The sequence below is a fragment of the Aegilops tauschii genome, chromosome 6 (assembly GCF_002575655.3).
Source record: "Aegilops tauschii subsp. strangulata cultivar AL8/78 chromosome 6, Aet v6.0, whole genome shotgun sequence".
NCBI lineage: Eukaryota > Viridiplantae > Streptophyta > Magnoliopsida > Poales > Poaceae > Aegilops > Aegilops tauschii.
The window spans coordinates 390,354,736-390,373,368 of NC_053040.3; the positions used below are offsets into that span (position 1 = coordinate 390,354,736).

Below are 18,633 nucleotides of genomic sequence, written 5' to 3' on the forward strand. Positions count from 1 at the left end.
GAATTTGTCCTTGGAGAAATCTGGGGTCGGCTCTGCCATCTGGCCCTTGGCACGTCTTTGCAGCTCGACGTCAGCTGGCTGGGCCTTGCGGATCTCTACCTCAAGTGTGGGGGTAACTTCCAAAATATTAGCGAGGCCAGCATCCACTATGACCAGGTTGAGCTGAGCGATCTCCTCTTGGAGTTCTGGAGGCAAGGATTTCAATATGACATTTAAGCTGACGGGCTTTCGATTGAGTGCATCGGCAACCACGTCGGCCTTACCCGGGTGGTAATTTATTCCAAGATCATAATCCTTGACCAACTCTAGCCATCTTTGTTGACGGAGGTTTAAATCTGGCTGAGTAAAGATGTATTTGAGACTTTTGTGGTCGGTAAAAATTTGGCACCTTTTTCCAATGAGGTAGTGTCTCCAAATTTTTAGCGCATGAACCACCGCAGCCAATTCCAAATCATGAGTAGGATAATTTCCCTCGTGGGGTCGTAGCTATCGCGATGCATATGCTACTACCTTGCTATCTTGCATAAGTACGAACCCAATGCCTTGCCTGGAGGCGTCACAATACACATCAAAACTGCGATAAATGTCTGGAAGAGGCAATACAGGTGCGGTTGTCAGCCGTATCTTTAGCTCATTAAAACTTTTCTCACAGTCCTCCGTCCATTCAAACTTCTTATCCTTTTTTAGCAGCTCCGTCATGGGTTTAGCAATCTTGGAAAACCCTTCAATGAAACGACGGTAATATCCAGCTAATCCGAGAAAACTCCGGATCTGCGTCACGGTCGTGGGCGGCACCCAATCGAGCACATCCTTTACTTTGCTCGGGTCCACGGCTATACCTTCGGCGGACATTACATGTCCGAGAAACCCAGCTTGCTTGAGCCAAAATTCGCATTTACTGAATTTGGCGTATAGCTGATGGTCGCGGAGTCGTTGTAGCACTGCGCGGAGGTGATCCTTGTGCTCTTCTTCACCCTTGGAGTAAATGAGGATGTCATCGATGAAGACTACCACGAATTTGTTGAGGAAGTCCATGAATACTTTGTTCATCATATGCATGAAGAAAGCAGGGGCATTGGTGAGACCAAAGGACATTACGGTATATTCATAAAGACCGTACCGAGTAGTGAATGCGGTCTTAGGAAGATCCTCCTTTTTAATCTTGAGCTGATGATACCCGGTCCGTAAATCGATCTTAGAGAATACTTTAGCCCCACTGAGCTGATCAAACAGATCATCAATCCTTGGCAGTGGATATTTATTTTTGATGGTGACCTCATTCAGCTGGCGGTAATCTACGTACATGCGGAGACTGCCATCCTTTTTGTCCACGAAAATAGCAGGTGATCCCCATGGTGAAGAGCTGGGACGAATATATCCTTTCTGGAACAATTCATCAAGCTGTTTCTTTAGCTCCACTAATTCTGATGAGGGCATCTGGTAGTACTTCTTGTATAACGGTGCAGTTCCAGGCACAAGATCTATTGCAAATTCCAGTTCCCGATCTGGTGGCATGCCTGGCAGTTCTTCTGGAAATACATCAGGGTACTCGCTGACCACAGGAATTAATTCCAACTCAGCCACAGCAGTGAAAACCAATTCTTGCTTGGGTATATTCTTGCGAGCATAGAATTTGGTAGTCTGCCCATTCAGACTGGTCAAAGTGACTTCTCGTGTTGCGCAGTTTATGCAAACTTGATATTGGGTCAACCAATTCATGCCCAATATAATATCCAACTTTTCAGACTCAATGATTACCAGAGAGGTTGGAAAGTAGACTCCGTTGATATTGATTTCCAGATCATGGCAGACCAGATTGCTCTTGATTATAGATCCCGGGGTTTGTACCAGCATATTTTTGCCCAAATGCGTACAAGGAAATTTGTTTTGGGCAGCAAAACTCCGAGAAATAAAAGAATGGGAAGCCCCAGAGTCAAATAAAATTATGGCAGGTATGTCATTAACAGAAAACATACCAATGACGACTTCTGGTTTCTCTTGGGCTTCATCGGCGGAGATATGATGCACGTACCCACTGAAGTTTTGGTGGGTCGGGCATGACTCCATAAAGTTGACTTGTGGCCTGATTAGGGCATTCGCCTTGTTGTTTTTGGGGCACTATCTGGCATAATGTCCGTTCTGCCCACAACTGAAACAAGAATTATTGCACTGACGCTCCTCATGCATTGGGTTGGTCACGACATTCTTGACTTGAGTGGTGGTCTTGTTAACATTCTGTTGCCAATTTGGCTTGTATTCCACCTGAGTCTGCTGCCAGGTACGAGCCTTTTGCACTGGTTGGCCATCCTTCTTTGGCTCAAACTTACGCTTGTTGTCGTTGTTAACAGGCCTATTATCTGATATAAGCTTGTGCTCCCGTTCAGCAATGAAAGCCTTGTTCACCAGAGTTTGGAAATCTGGGAAATCAAGCATAGTGAGAGTACACCGGAGTTGCGGATTTAAACCTCCAAGAAATCTGTCAATCTTCCTTTCTTCGGCGGCCACGTCATAAAGAGAGTAACGGGCCAGATGATTGAATTTTTGCAAATATTCACCCACAGACTGATTCCCTTGGACGAGTGCGAGAAATTCACGCTGCTTAGTCTTCATAACTCCAGTAGGGATATGATATTTCCGGAACTGATCCTTAAACTTTTCCCAGGTGATTTCTTCATCAACAGGCCACATGGCTTTTGCATTTTCCCACCATATGGCAGCTGCGCCTTCAAGGTAATGAGTTGCAAATGGAACTTTATCATTTTCTTCAGTACGAGCAATCTCAAGATTTTTCTCAATGGTACGCAACCAATCGTCTGCATCCAATGGGTCAACAATCTGACTGAAACTGGGTGGCTTGGTCCTTTGAAAATCTGACAGCTTTGAGTGATGGCCGTTCTGATTTCCATTCTGCCCAACTATAGCTTGCACACTTCTTAATATTTCGATCAGATCATTGTTCCTTCTTTCCTCAAACATACGCAGAATTTGCTCGGTGGAGGGCGGATTTGGCGGTGGAGGCGGTGGCGGAACGTACGGCTCGGAAGAATGTCCTGCCTGTCGTGCGGAACGACGAACAAGAGTTCCCTCACGAACGTTGCTACTGCTGCCTCCCCACGCCATCCTATTGTGGATTTTCCCAAGACAACGCAATCGAGATGAGAAACATCCAAGAATAAATTTAGGGAAAAGCCAGCAACAAATCCCGGAAGAAAACAAAAGAGCGAAGAAAATACGGCGAACAAAGTCCCAACATAATTATACATAGACTCATACACAAAAGATAAACAACACGCCAGGTTCAACTACTCTCATACATGCAACGAAACATCATGACTCGTACGACTACATCCGTACATCATCCGGACGACTGCGAATACTCAAATATACTACTGCTCTGCTGGTGTTGCGGTGTCCTCCCCTGAAGCGGACTCGGATCCTGAACTTACGAGGTTAACGGAAACCTCCGGGTTAAAGGTAACACGACGACGCTGCCTCGAGGGCTCTCCCTCAGGGGCAGGGGTAGGGTGAATCATCGGAGCTACAGGAGTAGCGAGAAGTGAAACCCACTCGGCAGGAGTACTGAGAGGATTCACGGCCGAGACGCCCATGCTACTCGGAGGAGTAACCGGCGAAATAGGGGAACTAGAACTGGCTGGAATATAAGGGGTAAATCCCAGAGAGGATGGAGTAGTGGCAGATCTAGTAGTGACTAAAGCAACGGCTAAAGCAGTACGAGCACGAGTCAGCTCTCGAGCCAGCTCGTGAATCATAAGATAGCTAGCAGTGACATAACGAGCAAGGTGGCTAGCAACACTATCAGACTCCGGATCAATGATAGGGAAACGGACACGACCATTGTCGTGCAGAGAAGGGTAGTAATAGAAACCTGGGTGGTTCTGCATTCGGACCTTGTTGTAGCGAAGCTCGACAAGGACCTCGAATGCAGCAAACTGGACAGCCTGAGAAGCGGTGGAGGCGTAACCGCTCCGAGAAGTACAAGTGTAAGAGCTGGAATCGGAACTAGTGCGCAGAGTGACCACTGCGTGATACTCATACACTGAATCAGCTAGACGCTCCCGGTACACACGATAGACTGTGTCGCCTCCGAGAGGGTACAGCCGACGCCACACGTTGCGAAGGAGGTGCGGTGACGTGTACGGCATCGGCTGCAACTGGCACGGATACGGCACCGGAGCCATCTACACTCACAACCATTAGCAGGTTAGCATAAAAAAATATAAACCAAATGCATGCAATGCAACAACCAGCTACAATTGCTACCGGCACTCAACTTAAACTCGTATCTAACGTCCAGTTAACACGTCGTAGTCTAGCGTGGCCTACTGTCAGCGCGGCTCTGATGCCAAGCGTTGTGGCACCCCGGCTCAGAGCGACCGGTTTACCATGCATTGCCAGCCCAGAGACCATGTCTTCTGGCAACACACAACATCTTGGTACAGAAAACAACCGCTTTATTTATGCTAGCGGATCAGAGTTTATATTACAACCGATGTCGAGGCCAAGCGGCACGCCCGGTGCGGCTGAACAATATGTACATTATTTAGTGAACATAAAGGGGCCTCGATCATAACAACTACGCGGCAGCGGAACAACGTCGTAGCGGAATCTCCATATCACAGGGACACCGATTTGGACACGATCTAGACTCGAGCAGCACTCCTTTCCAACAAGACTTTCCTGAAATCTGGCATGACACGCCAGGTCAGTACATTGAATGTACTTGCAAGCTCACAACAGGCATAATCATAATGGCAACAATATCATGATAATTAACCAATTAATAATAATGCAACACTATATGTCCAACATGCTGTGTTCATGCTCGAACGTCCCTCGGGACGGACTTACCAACCGTGATCATTCTCGGATCACAAACAAACCACCATCGTGGTCTTGACAAGAGTAACTCGTGATCCTTACGGCAATCACAACCACGACCAATATTTGGTCCTGAACATCTCGATGGCCTTTCAGCCATCATCAACAGTGCAAAGTTCATAACTTAGTGTGCAAATTTATTAAACGTTGACTCATGATGGGACCTATTACGAGGTGTCCGTGACCGTGGACTCGGCTATCGATAGATTATACACTCTGCAGAGGTAGCACACTATACCCACACCACGGAACCCATGGCCTCGCACTCCCATTCGGGTGGACCAACAGCATTCCGACGAAACCCTTCCATTGCCATGACACTCTCCCGGCCACTCCGACCCAATCCCCAACGGGCTAGTCCTGGGTGGCCCCGTGTCTACCAAAGACACAACGACCACCGTCGTGGCCAAAATGATCCCACTCGGGGACCCGGTACCATAATCTCAACAACGGGCACACAAGGTTATGCCTGCTTACCGGGCCAAGGTAAGCATGCCATAACCTTCCCTAGTTGGAGGCACCGACCAGAGGCAATGTCAATGGACCGAATCAAGGCCTTCCCACAAAGGCAAATGTGGTTGCACTGGGAAAACTCGATTCAGCGGCACCATGACCCAGTCAACGATATATTCAAGTTGAGTTATATTCAGGTTCAACTTAAAACTAAAATGACCGGTGTCATAGCATGCCATGAAATGCAAAACTACACATGCATCACATATTAACGAAAATGACTGATGTCAACCATATTCACACTAAGCATAAACATCAACAACTTATATTACTATGCTAGTCAGGGTAGCTCATACTTTAACCAAAATATTTTGCAGCAAGTTTTAATATTTTCTCATGCAAGAAAGTAACTTCGATTAATTTCTGACATTGCATAGCAAAGATTATACCACAAACAAATCCTAATTTCTTTACCAACCAAGTTAGGTTCAAACATTCTGTAGGTCAAGTAAAATGACTCAACAAGTACTTAACAGAATATTTTCTAGCAAGTTTTTCTATTTTATTTATGCAAGAAAATAACTTTAAGTAATTACTAACATGCATAACAAAATTATTTTTATCATTACCACAAATAGATCTTAGCTTTGCTTTACCAACAAAGCTAGTTTCAACATTCTGTAAATCAAGCATAATCACTAACAAACACTTAACAGAATAAAAATAACACAATAGTTATTTAAATGCATGGATTAATCATTTCATTCAAGTAAGAAAATCATAAATATTGAAATTACACCATGAAAATGTTGTTGTGGCTTGCCTTAGTGCAAAAGAGGTTCACAAGCCTTCTGGTGATCCTCAAGACAAGCCTCACCCTCTGAAAATAATCTTAAGCACAAAAAACAATATCAAGAACACTTCTGAAAATCACCAGAAATTCTAAATAGTTCAGAAAAATCTCAGCTTTGGTGAGCTGCTAGATTTCTTTGCAAAGAACAACATGCAAAAAGAATCAATTCATTTGGACTTATGGTTGAAGAGTTATGGTTGTTTGAAGTGTTCTGTAAGTTCAAATGAATTTGAATAAAAATAAACAGACTGGGGGGAGTGACGTCGAAAGCGTAAAGCCCAGGGGCGCCACCACTCGTACCGCTTCGCGCGCGTACAAAGTGACTGACTAGCGGGCCCCGCTAGTCAGGTGAGGAGGAGGGGGAGAAGGAAACAGAGGGAGTCGCGGCTTCGCCGGACCTCTCGCCGGCGACGAGGGCTCCTTGGCCAAAACGAGAGGGAGGGATGGAGAGAGGGGACGGAGGCGCACCTGCCCGTACCCATAGCGTAGCTAGGGGTGGTCGGACGGTGCCGGAATGGACCTCGCAAGCGGAGGCAGAACACGGTGGTCGCCGAAGATGAGGAAGACGGCGAGCAAAGGCAACTCCAGGGGCTCCAGGGGAACGGGATGGCTTCACCGGAGAGAGGCGGAGGCCCTGGAAGGGTCGCCCTGGCCTAGGAGGGGCTGGAGCTACCGCGGCGACCAGAGGGGATCGTCGGCGAGCTCGAGCTCGAGGACGGCGGCCCGCGGCCTGCCCGGCCGGGCTACGGCTTCCTACTCGCTTGTGGGGTGTGTGGGAGTGGTGGATGGTGCTCGAGGAGGCTGGGGGCGGCTCCATTTATAGGCGAGCGGAGAGGGGGGTTCGGGCTCCGCCGGTGGACACCTGTCCACGGCGCCCGGCGACGAGCGGCGTCAGTGAGAGGAGGAGAAGGCGACGCAGCTCACGCGGCGACTGTTGGCGAACGGGGACGAGCACAGGAAGGAGGAGAAAGCGACGAGCACAGTGCGCGCCGCACTGTTGGGTTGGCCGGACCGTGCCCGTGCTCGCTGCTGCGAGCTCCGGCGTCGGCGAGCGCCAGAGGGAGTTAATGGCGTTGAGACGGGGATGGTGGCGAAGTTTGGCACGCTCGGGCAGGCGGGGGAAGCGAGCACGCGCGAACAGAGCGCTCGGCGGCACTCAGAGCGCGTCGACACGCAGGCATGACATGGTGGACACGCGTGGTCACCGTGCGAACTCTTCCCTCAGGCCGGCCTATGTCCAAAAATCATGTCTGGCATGTTGTTCGTGGTGGTTTTGAAGTTTACCACGCGTTGGTTTGGATCCAGGTGCAGTAGAGGAGTTTTTACATGCCAAGTAAGTTTCTGGTCAGTAACTTTGAGCAGTTACTGAGGTCAAACGGTTGGGAGTTGGGGCCTGTGCTTTGGAGGTTAGCCATGATCTACTAAGGTGAAAATGCACAAGAAAACCCAGGCATAATGGAGCAAGTAAAATGGTAGTTGCTGTAGAAACCACCATTTCTGTCTAGGACAGAAAATATTTTCTGTAGCAAAAATATTCCAAAAAGTGATGAAATATTTTTGCTCAAGAAGGTGCCATAGGGTTCAAAGAATATTTGTGAATTATCTCAGATTTTTCTGGGCCATAAACATTGGGGTTGCTTTGGAGCATATTGAACTAGCTAGGGTTTTTGAGAGAGAAAAATGAATATTTTTCATTTAAGACAAATATTTCAAAGATTATTTTGGGGTGGATCAGAAGGGGAATGATGATTAGGGAGGGAAATGAAGCACTTGGGTGAAAGCTAAGGGTACCCAAGTGTTTAAGTCCATATGAAAAGATTCAAAAACTCCAAATTTCAAATGACTCCAAATGAAAATCAAGCAAATGAGAGAGGGCAAAAACCAAGCTGTCACAACGAGGTACTAGCGCAACTTCCACGCCGCGATACGAGTACATGCTAAAAGAATGCTACGATCTGCAGCATCTCATAGCAGGCAGGGTTTGGATGAAACTGAAGTCACTCCCTGATCTTGTTGTGTTGGAGTGTCGTCGTCCAGATCTTGCTGGTTGAGAAAGCACATGCTTTGTTCCTTTCATGCCCAAGTGTACGTCCATATTCAAGAGATGCATGCTTAATGGATTTAGGTGCTCCATTCATGGTGATCCCTTTAAAGGTAGGTTGCTTTGTCAATTACTCCCTCCGTCCCATAATATAAGAACGTTTTTTACACTAGTGTAGTGTTAAAAACGTTCTTATATTTTGGGACAGAGGGAGTATTATTTTGGCCATGAACCCATGGTGGCCATTTTATGATGCCGACACACATCATTCGTAGGTAAGGAATGCAAAGCTAGGTACCACAGGAAGAACCTCAATTTTCTGGGACAAAGTGTTCCAAAGTGATTTCCAAGTTTCTCCATCATATGAAGCGTTTGAAGACCATGTTCTCAGCTTCCAGGCTTCCAGCCAATCTTTGTGATGCCACTTGGTGCTTACCAGCATGTGATAACCGGAGCGGGGAAACAAAACTCCAGACCGCTCAAAATTCCACGACCAAAAGTCATCAATGTTTCTTGTGCATAGCGGAATCTGCAATATGGTGAGGCATCAATCGGATAGTAAGTAGCCTGCATAACGTCAATTTTCCATGCAACAATCGTTTCATCAATAAGATCTGCCCAAATGTTGAGGGTCTGCTGCCAAAGAAACTATTGGTCGCGTGAGTTCTTTCAGTGGCAACCAATTGTGGTTCCAAATCTTAGTGGATAACTCATTTACCAATTCTACAAATACGGCCTTTAACTAAAACATCCCTCCCCTCCAAGATAGTTCTCTACACTTGAGAATGGTGAGAACCAACTTGTGCATGCAAGATAGAGGACGATTGCAAAATTCTCCATGCTTGCCATGTCATCAAAGAAAGATTAAAGAGCTCAAAATATCTGAAACCAATCGAGGCAGCATCCCACCAGACTCACACAGGTTTTCGTTTACCCTATTTGCTCCCCCACCAGAAACTCCTGATCATCAAAAAAGGTATTGGCAGGTGCGGCTGATTTGATTAAAAACGGTTTCACCTGAAACAGACATGGTTTTCTCAATCCACCCTTGAACTTGTTTTCCATAATCTATCTTGATGTACTTGAAGGCACCGTTTTTGGATGAGCCGACATCAGAAGGCATCCCCAAATATTTCTCTGTTACTGCCTACTCCCTCTATTCACAAATATAAGATGTTTTGGATATACTTCAATATGGACTATATACAGACCGAAATGAGTGAACAAATACACTAAAACATGTCTATATACATCCGATTCAGAAAAAAAGTTATAACATCTTATATTTGTGAACGGAGGGAGAAGTAATTAACAACGTTTATGGCTTAGGCTTTATTTAGTAAAATAAAACTAGGCCGAGAGGACCCTTTAGTTCTGAAGAAACATATAGCACCATGAGCCAACAAAGACCAGGTATTTCCCTAAAAAAAATAAAGACCAGACATGTTTTTGAAATGTCAAAAAAAAAAAAACCAGACATGTTTTCAGAATACGCGGTGCTCCAAACATGTAGAAAAACATAATAGCATACATACCTGGTGGAGTAATACAGATAGATATCTCAGAATAATAATGTGATTTCGCCAATGATACATAGGAATCAGTTTGAGTTCCACCAGTGGTAAATACGAATCATTTCCAGCACACTAATGAAACTTGATCTAGGGCCTCCTAATGACGGAGAATAATAATACGGTGCTGCTAAGCAGCATAATGAAACTGGACAACCAACTTCATCAAGCTCAGAGTGCGGCTTTTGGTGAGCTGATGGTCGTCGCTTCACCAAGAGATAGTCAATCAGACTTGCCCTCCTGTGCACCCACCTCCTGCAGATAGTGCTCCGCGTCCAAAGCAGCCATGCACCCTGTATATATCGGCGAGTTAGTTGTTTGGCGCAGAATTATATGCTCAGCAGGAGCCACTAAAGGTCAATTCCTAATAAATGGTGTCATCAGGCACCAGGCAGAGGATTATATTGCAAGAATAAATCTTTCTTGGATAACACATCTAAACCTATTAACATGAGAAAGATGGGTTCAACTTATACAACCAATAGTACCATGTTAAGATGGACCGACCAACATGAGAATCTGGCTAAAACACAAATTCCTAGTTAGACAAGGAAACCCTGTACCAAACAGATGAGTTCCACAGTAAGCGTGCTGGTTTTCTGCCCACCATTGGCCATTGGAAGTGACGCATAGCATAAGTAACATGTGTTTCCAGTGACAGATATGATTACACAAAAACTCAGGTGGCAGATCCAACACTTGGCAAAGGAGCATCTATGATATTTTAAGGAAAAACTTTCTGTATATGGGTATTATTCAGGGCATACATTACCAGTGCTACAAAAGTTTAATTACATCACAAACCTGAGAATCCTAGGCTGACTAACAAATACTTTTGGAACAGAACCTTAGTATATTAACACAACAGCGTTAACTTGATTGATTGAGTGCTAATACCCTGAGATGACCATAACATTCTGCAGTCCCTCTCAGGAATTTTAGAGTGAGCCACAAGTGTATAGCCTGAAAGGGGATCTTCTAACCTAAATAGAGGGCACACCCTTGTTTGTTACCACAAGTTTTAAGCACCTGAAACTAATTACATGAATAGTTCCCTTGTATCCCCAATGGGGAGCTTCAAAATGGCACGACGGGGAAATTACACCCAGTTCAATAATTCCCGGGTCAGCTATGATTGGACACTAGTCGGATCATTTGTGATGGACACTGCAGAAACTGCAGAACAGGGCATGCTTTGAGGGGAAACTAATGAAAACCCTATTGAAATGATATTACATGTGTCCTGTCCTAGAATGGGCATGTTTACAATCTGGAGCTGAAGGAGAGACTTTGCTGGCTGGAGCAGCACACCTGCAGGGGTATGTGCTGAAGCAACGTGAGAAGGATCAGGGGCTAATCAGAATCAAGCCCGAGTGCAGTTCAACTGCAACTCCTGAGGGTGTGGCAAGAGCACCCATGATTTGCAGCCCTGATGGGTGTTGTAATAGATGTTCATGCAGTTTGAACCTTGGTATGATAAGCCAGGCAGGCGGCAAAACCTGCAAGTTTTCATTCGTTCTGGTACATATTTTCTGCTTCTTTTGGCTGTTAGACCCGTGGTTTATTCTGTTACTGTAAAGTAATGGAGCCCTGCTACCAAGGTTACTCTTATGAAAAAAGGAAACTGATTCCTATTACCCTTGCTTGGAAACAGTAAGGTGTCCCTAATAGTCAGCAAGTTTGGGCACCAACAGTCCAACACATCCCAGAATGTAGCGAACTAATTTTAATACAATGTTGGCAATATAAATAATTGAACTCGTTTCTTTCCAAAGCTCAAACACCACATTCTATTGTCATTATAAAGACAAGTTCATGATAAATTACTATATACACGAGCAAAGAAGCAGCTGATCCCTAAGCATATGAAAATGGATAGTTACTAATTTATAGATTACCGTATGTATACAAATTGACCACTAGCAACACATATACAATCAATTCACATAGTGCTATATGTTTGCAAAAAAGAAAATCACATAGTGCTATAGTAATACCTGAACCAGCGGCAGTAATTGCCTGACGATACTTCTTATCCTGCACATCCCCAGCAGCAAAGACCCCCTCCACACTGGTATGTGTAGAGCCCGGTTTGGTGGCCACATACCCATCGGCATGGAGCTCAAGCTGCCCATTGAGAAACTTGGTGGCCGGCTCATGCCCGATGGCGAAGAATAGCCCGGACACCTTAAGGTCAGAGACCTCACCAGTCACCAAGTTCTTGACCTTGACCCCAGCTAATGGGCCACCGCCTGCGCCGCCGTATGCCTCGACGACCTCGGAGTCCCAGACAACCTGGATCTTAGGATTGGAGAGCGCCCTGGCCTGCATAATCTTGGAGGCGCGGAAGGTGTTACGCCGGTGGATGATGTACACTTGGGATCCGTACTTGGTGAGGAAGTTGCCCTCCTCCATGGCGGAGTCGCCGCCGCCGATGACGGCGATGGGCTTGTTCCGAAAGATGGGCGCGGCACCGTCGCAGACGGCGCAGGCAGAGATGCCGCGGTTCCAGTAGGTGTCGGACCCGGGGAAGTGGAGGCGGCGCGCGACGGCGCCCGTGGCGACGACGACGGTGTCGGCGAGGACGGTGGTGGAGTCGGAGGTGACGCGGAAGGGGCGGGCGGAGAAGTCGACCTCGGTGACGGTCTCGGAGAGGATGTTGGTGCCGAAGCGGGCGGACTGGGCGCGGCAGTTGTCCATGAGGTCGATGCCCATGATGCCGGTGGGGAAGCCCGGGAAGTTCTCGACGTCGGTGGTGGTGGTGAGCTGGCCCCCCGCGGCGATGTCGTTGGCCATCCAGCCCTCGAAGAGCACGGGCTTGAGCTCCGCGCGGGCCGCGTAGATGGCCGCCGTGTGCGCGGCCGGGCCGCTGCCGATGATGCAGACGCGCGTGCGGAGCGGCGCCGGGGCGGCGGATCCCTCCATGGCTGCTCGGCTTGGCTGCGGCGGCGGCGGCGGCGGCTGCGGTTCAGGGTTTCGGAGGGGATTGAAATGACTGCTCGTGTCGTAGGTCAATCTTTCAACTCCGTGTGAGCCAACCGGCCAATCAATGACCGCAGTGAGACGGCTAGACCAGCAATCGTGACGGCCCTCCTTTCGTGACTGGTCTGTGAAGAACTACGTTGCAGTTTCTATGACTGGTTGCAAGAAGCATATCCTGTGATTCACACTAGTACTGAAATTTCCCCATGTGATTTTTCCATGGTTCTATATATGCGAGTAGTTGTTCTTAAAATTTGCCGTATAGAACAACTCATAGTTTGTTTTTGAGAAACGAGTATAACTGCAAATATTTACATACATGCACAAACATTCGATCCTATGAACACACGTAGGAACATTTATTTGTATGAGCACGTTCAGAGCGGGTAATATGGCATTTACTAAATGAGAAAAGAGTAAAGTTGTAGTGTGTAATCACTCCAACATAAAAATAGAGAGTGCCATTTGCGCAGTGGTGTAGCCAGCAAAATCATGCAAGAGATACTAGTGGTTGAAGGTTGAGAAAAATGCGGTTTAATAAAACTGTCATTGACAAGATTAGACTGGCTCCGGTAGCGGAGTAGAAACGATGGTGCATCAACGGCTTGTTTTGGCAGCGGTGGTGATCTTTCGGCGGTATAGAGGTTTCAACATAATTTGTATTATGTTTGAATAGTTTTGTATTTACAGTGAACTTCTATAATATAGTATATCTGAATCCGAACTTTTGTAGAAAAAAAAAGTGACTACTTTGAAGACAAATCGTGAGATTGGGTTGTAAGGCCAACTCTAGCTGATCCCCTAAAAATAGACGAGGATCCAGCCGAGAAAACCTTAGTGGAGTATATTTACCACACTAAGTTTTGGTCGGACATGGCCAATCCCCTAAATATAACGTAGTATTTTTTTCATATGCATTTCATTTTCGGCCGCTGAAGCAAATTTTGTTGCACCTTTATTTCATTGAACGATATTTTGATACATTGGAGTACATAATTCATCAATTCTTCGTTACGAGAACGAAATCAAAGAAAACAAGAATCACAATTGGACACTTTATAGATATCCAACTTCCATACTGCTCTCACTGGTTGGATTAATATTTTCTCTATATTTTCGTTATTGGTTCTCTTTATTGACATCTCGAGCTTGCGCACTTCTTTCTTCTTCAGTTCTGACAAATTCGATTTCGATATTGCATCACATCTAGTCTCATCTCTAGTCTCTACTCTAGCAAGGAGTGCACAAACATCTATCAAATTTCTCGCTATCAAAAGATCGATGTAATCTTCTTGCCAATACCAAAACTTGCATCCATCCTACATACAAATCTGAGCAAACAATGAGCTACAAATTGCGTCGAATCTGATGAACAACCGAATCAAAACAAGCACTCACCCAATATTTTCTGCACTTGAAGAACGCCACCTGCCACGAGCAGTCGTCACCCTTTATGACCGGCAACAGGGAGCCGACGATTAGCTGGGATAGTGTCGAGCCCGGCCGATGGTTGGGCGTGTCTTTGTCGGCGAACCCCTGAAGAGTGAGATCGAAGTGGCTAGAGGTGGAGGCCATACCTGCATGTGGCACAGAGGCATTGTCGGGGTTGTGCGGTTTGGCACCCGGCCAATCCATGACAAAGGTGCCGTCGCCGGCGGCCGGATGCGTCAAATCCAACGGCAGTGGCAGCAACTGAAGATTTGTTGATTCTGCGCCAGCGACGACGCGAAAGAGGCTCAAATCTAGGTGGGCGAGGACCGCGGCACCCAGCAAATATGTGCGGTTCGACACCCGTCCAAATCTATGACAAAGGCGCCATCGCCGGCGGACGGATGCGTCAAATCCAGCAACGGCGGCGGCGGCAACGGCGGCGGCGGCAACTGTAGATCTGTCGATTCTGCGTCAGGAACGACGCGAGAGAGGCTCAAATTCGGGTGAGCGAGGACCGCGCCGGGGCCTATAGAGCATCCACGGTGGTGAGTGGTGTCCTGCGGGGGCGGGAAGGATGGTACCGGCGTAGACGCGGCGGGGGAGTGGGGTGGGTGAGGCAGCTGTGGGGGTTCCTCTAGCGGTGGGCGGCCGAGTAAATATAGGCCTCGGATATGAGGCAGAGTAAAAAAATTACTCTTTGATTTGGGAGATCGGCTAGGTGGCGGTTAGAGGAGTAAAACCGAAATTTTACTCCTCTAACACTGTATAGGGGGTCGGCTGAAGTTGGCCAAGTGATCTTGAGTGAGTATTCAAAAAATTTCATTTCAACCTATGCAAACCATAGTCCATTCTTTTTTCATAGCAAGTGTGCATCCGTAGATTTAATTTGTGAAATAAAATAGAGCTTTGGTTCCATTGTTTCCTCCAAAAAATCATTTTTGAAGACCCATAATCTTCAGTATTTCGCTCATTGTGTAGGATCGTTTACGAGTCTAGGTGATAGACAATTTTCACAACTAACTGGTTTTAGGGTATTTGCAAAGAAATTGGTTTTAGCGTTAGCCATTCTTAAATCTAAGCGATGGTTGCCTAAAACAAAAAAAACATGAAAATCCAAGAAAATATAAGTGAAAAGTCGGAAATAAAATAGCACAAAAGTAAAGAGCTGGGATAGATATAGCAACATGACAATTTATCTCTAGTCACTTATTGGCGCAATCACACTTCTGGTTGGACACAAAGTCCTAAGATACATGCTTGAAGGTCTCGGCCTTGACCACATATGTCATGGAGACAAAGTTTGCAGACCAAAAGTCCTAGAGCCACACCTCACCATGGTAAAGAAGCCTCATTTGAAGAAGAACTTCACACGAAGTAGACGATCTCCTTCATTCACAATCTTCTTGGCTCCTCCACAACTTTAAAGGCTTCCAAGCACATCTAGTTAACACAGGGGACATACAACCTCCAAAAGTAATGCTAAGAATTTGGATTGCTTGATGGGGAATCAATTGTTTGTGCTCAAAATCAATCTTCTCTACTCTCAAACTCTCATAAGATGGAACATTGTGTTCGAAGAGATTGGGAAGGTCAAAAGATAGGAATGGGTCTCATGGAGAGCAACTCTCCAAGACTTGGGTTAAACATGTGAGAATGAGTGTCTCGAGTGTTAGGAGGCAAAATTTTGTGTTTTGACCCTTTTGGCATATAAAATCGGGATCTGACCCCGGTATGGAAAAATTTCGAGATTTGACCCTTTTAGCTACCGCCGGAGGCCCTGGCGGTAGAGATCTACAGGCTACCGCCGCCCCCCTGGCGGTAGGTTCCGTTGACGGCCGTCTGGCCGTTAACGGGTGCTGACGTGGCAAAGGGGACCTACCGCCGCCAAGGTCTCTGGCGGTAGGGTCCTGGAGGATAAGGTTTGGTGGGGTCCACTCACCACCCACCCACTCCACTCATCTTCTTCCCCGAGCTCTCACTCTCTCCCCCTCTTCTCCCCCACCCAAGCACCCACTAGATCCCCCTCCATTGCTTGAGATTTGCCCCTTGGATCGAGGCCATTTGCATCACCCAAGGTACCTCCCCCATCCCCCCTTCATTTGGTTGGTTCAAATCATCTACTTTTGTTGGAATCAACTAGTTTTGCAACCCCATAGTTCTTCCTCTAGTTTAGCATTTATTGTGCATTTATGGCGCATTTATGGGTCATTTATGGTGCATTTATGGTTGACCTAAGTAATATGTGTCACTCTTTGTTGTGGCAAGCTAGCTTAAGTGTTAGGGTTAGGGGTTTAGTTAGGTTAGGGTTAGGGTTAGTGCTATGATTAAGGTATAGTAGTTGTTAGATTCAAAATCTTATATTTTAGATAGTTCATCCACATGAAATGGCCGGTTCATGGATGACTCAAATTTGTTCCATTGTTTTTAGATGGATAAACTAGTGAATGTGCATTATTTGGACAAGGCGGCTTGTTGGAAATATGCCCTAGAGGCAATAATAAAATGGTTATTATTATATTTCCTTGTTCATGATAATTGTCTATTGTTCATGCTATAATTGTATTAACTGGAAACCGTAATACATGTGTGAATACAAGGACCACAACATGTCCCTAGTGAGCCTCTAGTTGACTAGCTTGTTGATCAATAGATGGTTATGGTTTCCTGACCATGGACATTGGATGTCATTGATAACGGGATCACATCATTAGGAGAATGATGTGATGGACAAGACCCAATGTCGGAGTAAATGGCCACGGGTAGCCTAACCGACTCCCCCTGGCTCTTCGAAAAATTATCAGGCCATTCGAGCCTTCAAGCATACAAAGCATAGGGCCGCCTTCCCCAGGGCCGACTACCAGAAGGCGACCCGGCCTCAGAAACCTTCCCCAAGAAAGATACGAGATGGCCGACTCCAGGGAGCCGGCCCCAAGAGGACCAACTCCCAGAAGCCGGCCATGAAGAAAGCCGACTCCCAGAAGCCGGCCAAGACGGCACCCACCAAGACTGTATCCACATAACGGTGATAAGACAGGGCGTGGCCGCAGTACAGCCCACTACCCCCGAATCCCGAAGCAGGCATGGCCACAGGGCGCCGTACGGGCCAGCCATCCCCCGTCCGGCGCGGCACTGTAGCCATGTTGGCCTCGATGTCACCCATGACATGCGCCAGTACGGCCCGTGGGCGGCGGGCCCCTTTAGCCAGAGAGACACTCGAAGGCGGCCCGGCCTCCCCTAGTCGACCAGGGGCGTGGTCGGCTCCCAATAGCCGGCTACCTCCCTCCCTCGAACATGTGCCTCATTAAGGAGACAAGACGAGGTAAGGCTACAGTGAGAGCCCGCAAGGCGGCGGCACTGTAGCCACGCTTACCTCGACAAAGCCCTCGTCATCAGAGGCGGGGCAACAGTAACCAGCCGCCGACAAGGCCCCCAAGCGGTGGGGCCGGCCTATCGGCCAAGAGGCCGGCAGCCGGCGGGACCCACCAGTCGGCGGGCCCCAATGGCCGGCGGAGAAGCCGGCGAGCATAGACACTGACGGCTGGGACCCGCGCCCAGCCGGATTACCATTGTACCCCTGGGGGGTAGGCCTATATAAACCCCCCAGGACACCCATGCAAAGGGTTGATCTCATAGAGTTTCACACACCACATAAAGAGAAGAGGAGAGCTAGCCTTGCCCTTCTTCTTCCTCTAGCCAAACAGCTCAAGGAGCACTTGTAGCTACTTGTACTGATCTAGTGATCATGCGGAGACCCCGCAGAGCAGGACTAGGGGTGTTATCTCCACGGAGAGCCCCGAACCTGGGTAAGATCCGCCGGCGTGCATGTCTTCGCCTTATCGCGTTTCCAGGCACCGGCGATGTCTTACTGGCTCCCACAATGATAAGCCACCCGTTGGCATATGTCGCACCTACCACCCGACATTTGGCGCCCACCGTGGGGCCAGGTGCACCGTCGTCCGGAGACCTGTTCTGGACGGGAACCCTTTTCCTCCCCCGCGAGCGTAGCCAGCCTGCTACGCCCGATGGCGCTTGCCCCGACGCGCTGCAAGGCATCGACGACGCCTGCGCGGCGAGCTGCCTCACCGATCTTCTTGGCGAGACTCGCATCTCCGACGAGACCGCGTCTGACGTGGGCACGGACTACCCCGAGAGCCGCCTCGTCAGCCTCCTCGACTAGCTTCACGTCTCCAGCGAGCTTGCTGTGGACTTGGAGTCGGTCGGCTCCACCGACCCGATGCTTGTCGACTCCGACACGGCATCGCTCGACGCCTACCCCTCCGACGTGGTAGTCTTCAACGACCCTCTTCCTCGAGCTGACAGTGGCAGCAGCGCTGTCACTGAGGTGCTGGTCATCAGCCACATCGCCGACTCGGGCGAGAACGCCCACGACGCCCTACAAGCGA

General features: G+C 47.8%; 1 protein-coding gene across 1 annotated transcript; it reads right to left on the reverse strand.

Moving 5' to 3' along the window:
• Positions 1-9,756: 9,756 nt before the first annotated feature.
• LOC109759369 (thioredoxin reductase NTRB) lies at positions 9,757-12,912 on the reverse strand. The gene is made up of 2 exons (XM_020318196.4): positions 11,815-12,912; positions 9,757-10,110 (listed from the first exon to the last, which is right to left on the reverse strand). The coding sequence occupies exons 1-2, from the start codon at positions 12,740-12,742 to the stop codon at positions 10,040-10,042; spliced, it is 999 nt and encodes a 332-aa protein (XP_020173785.1). The 5' UTR covers positions 12,743-12,912; the 3' UTR covers positions 9,757-10,039.
• Positions 12,913-18,633: the final 5,721 nt, after the last annotated feature.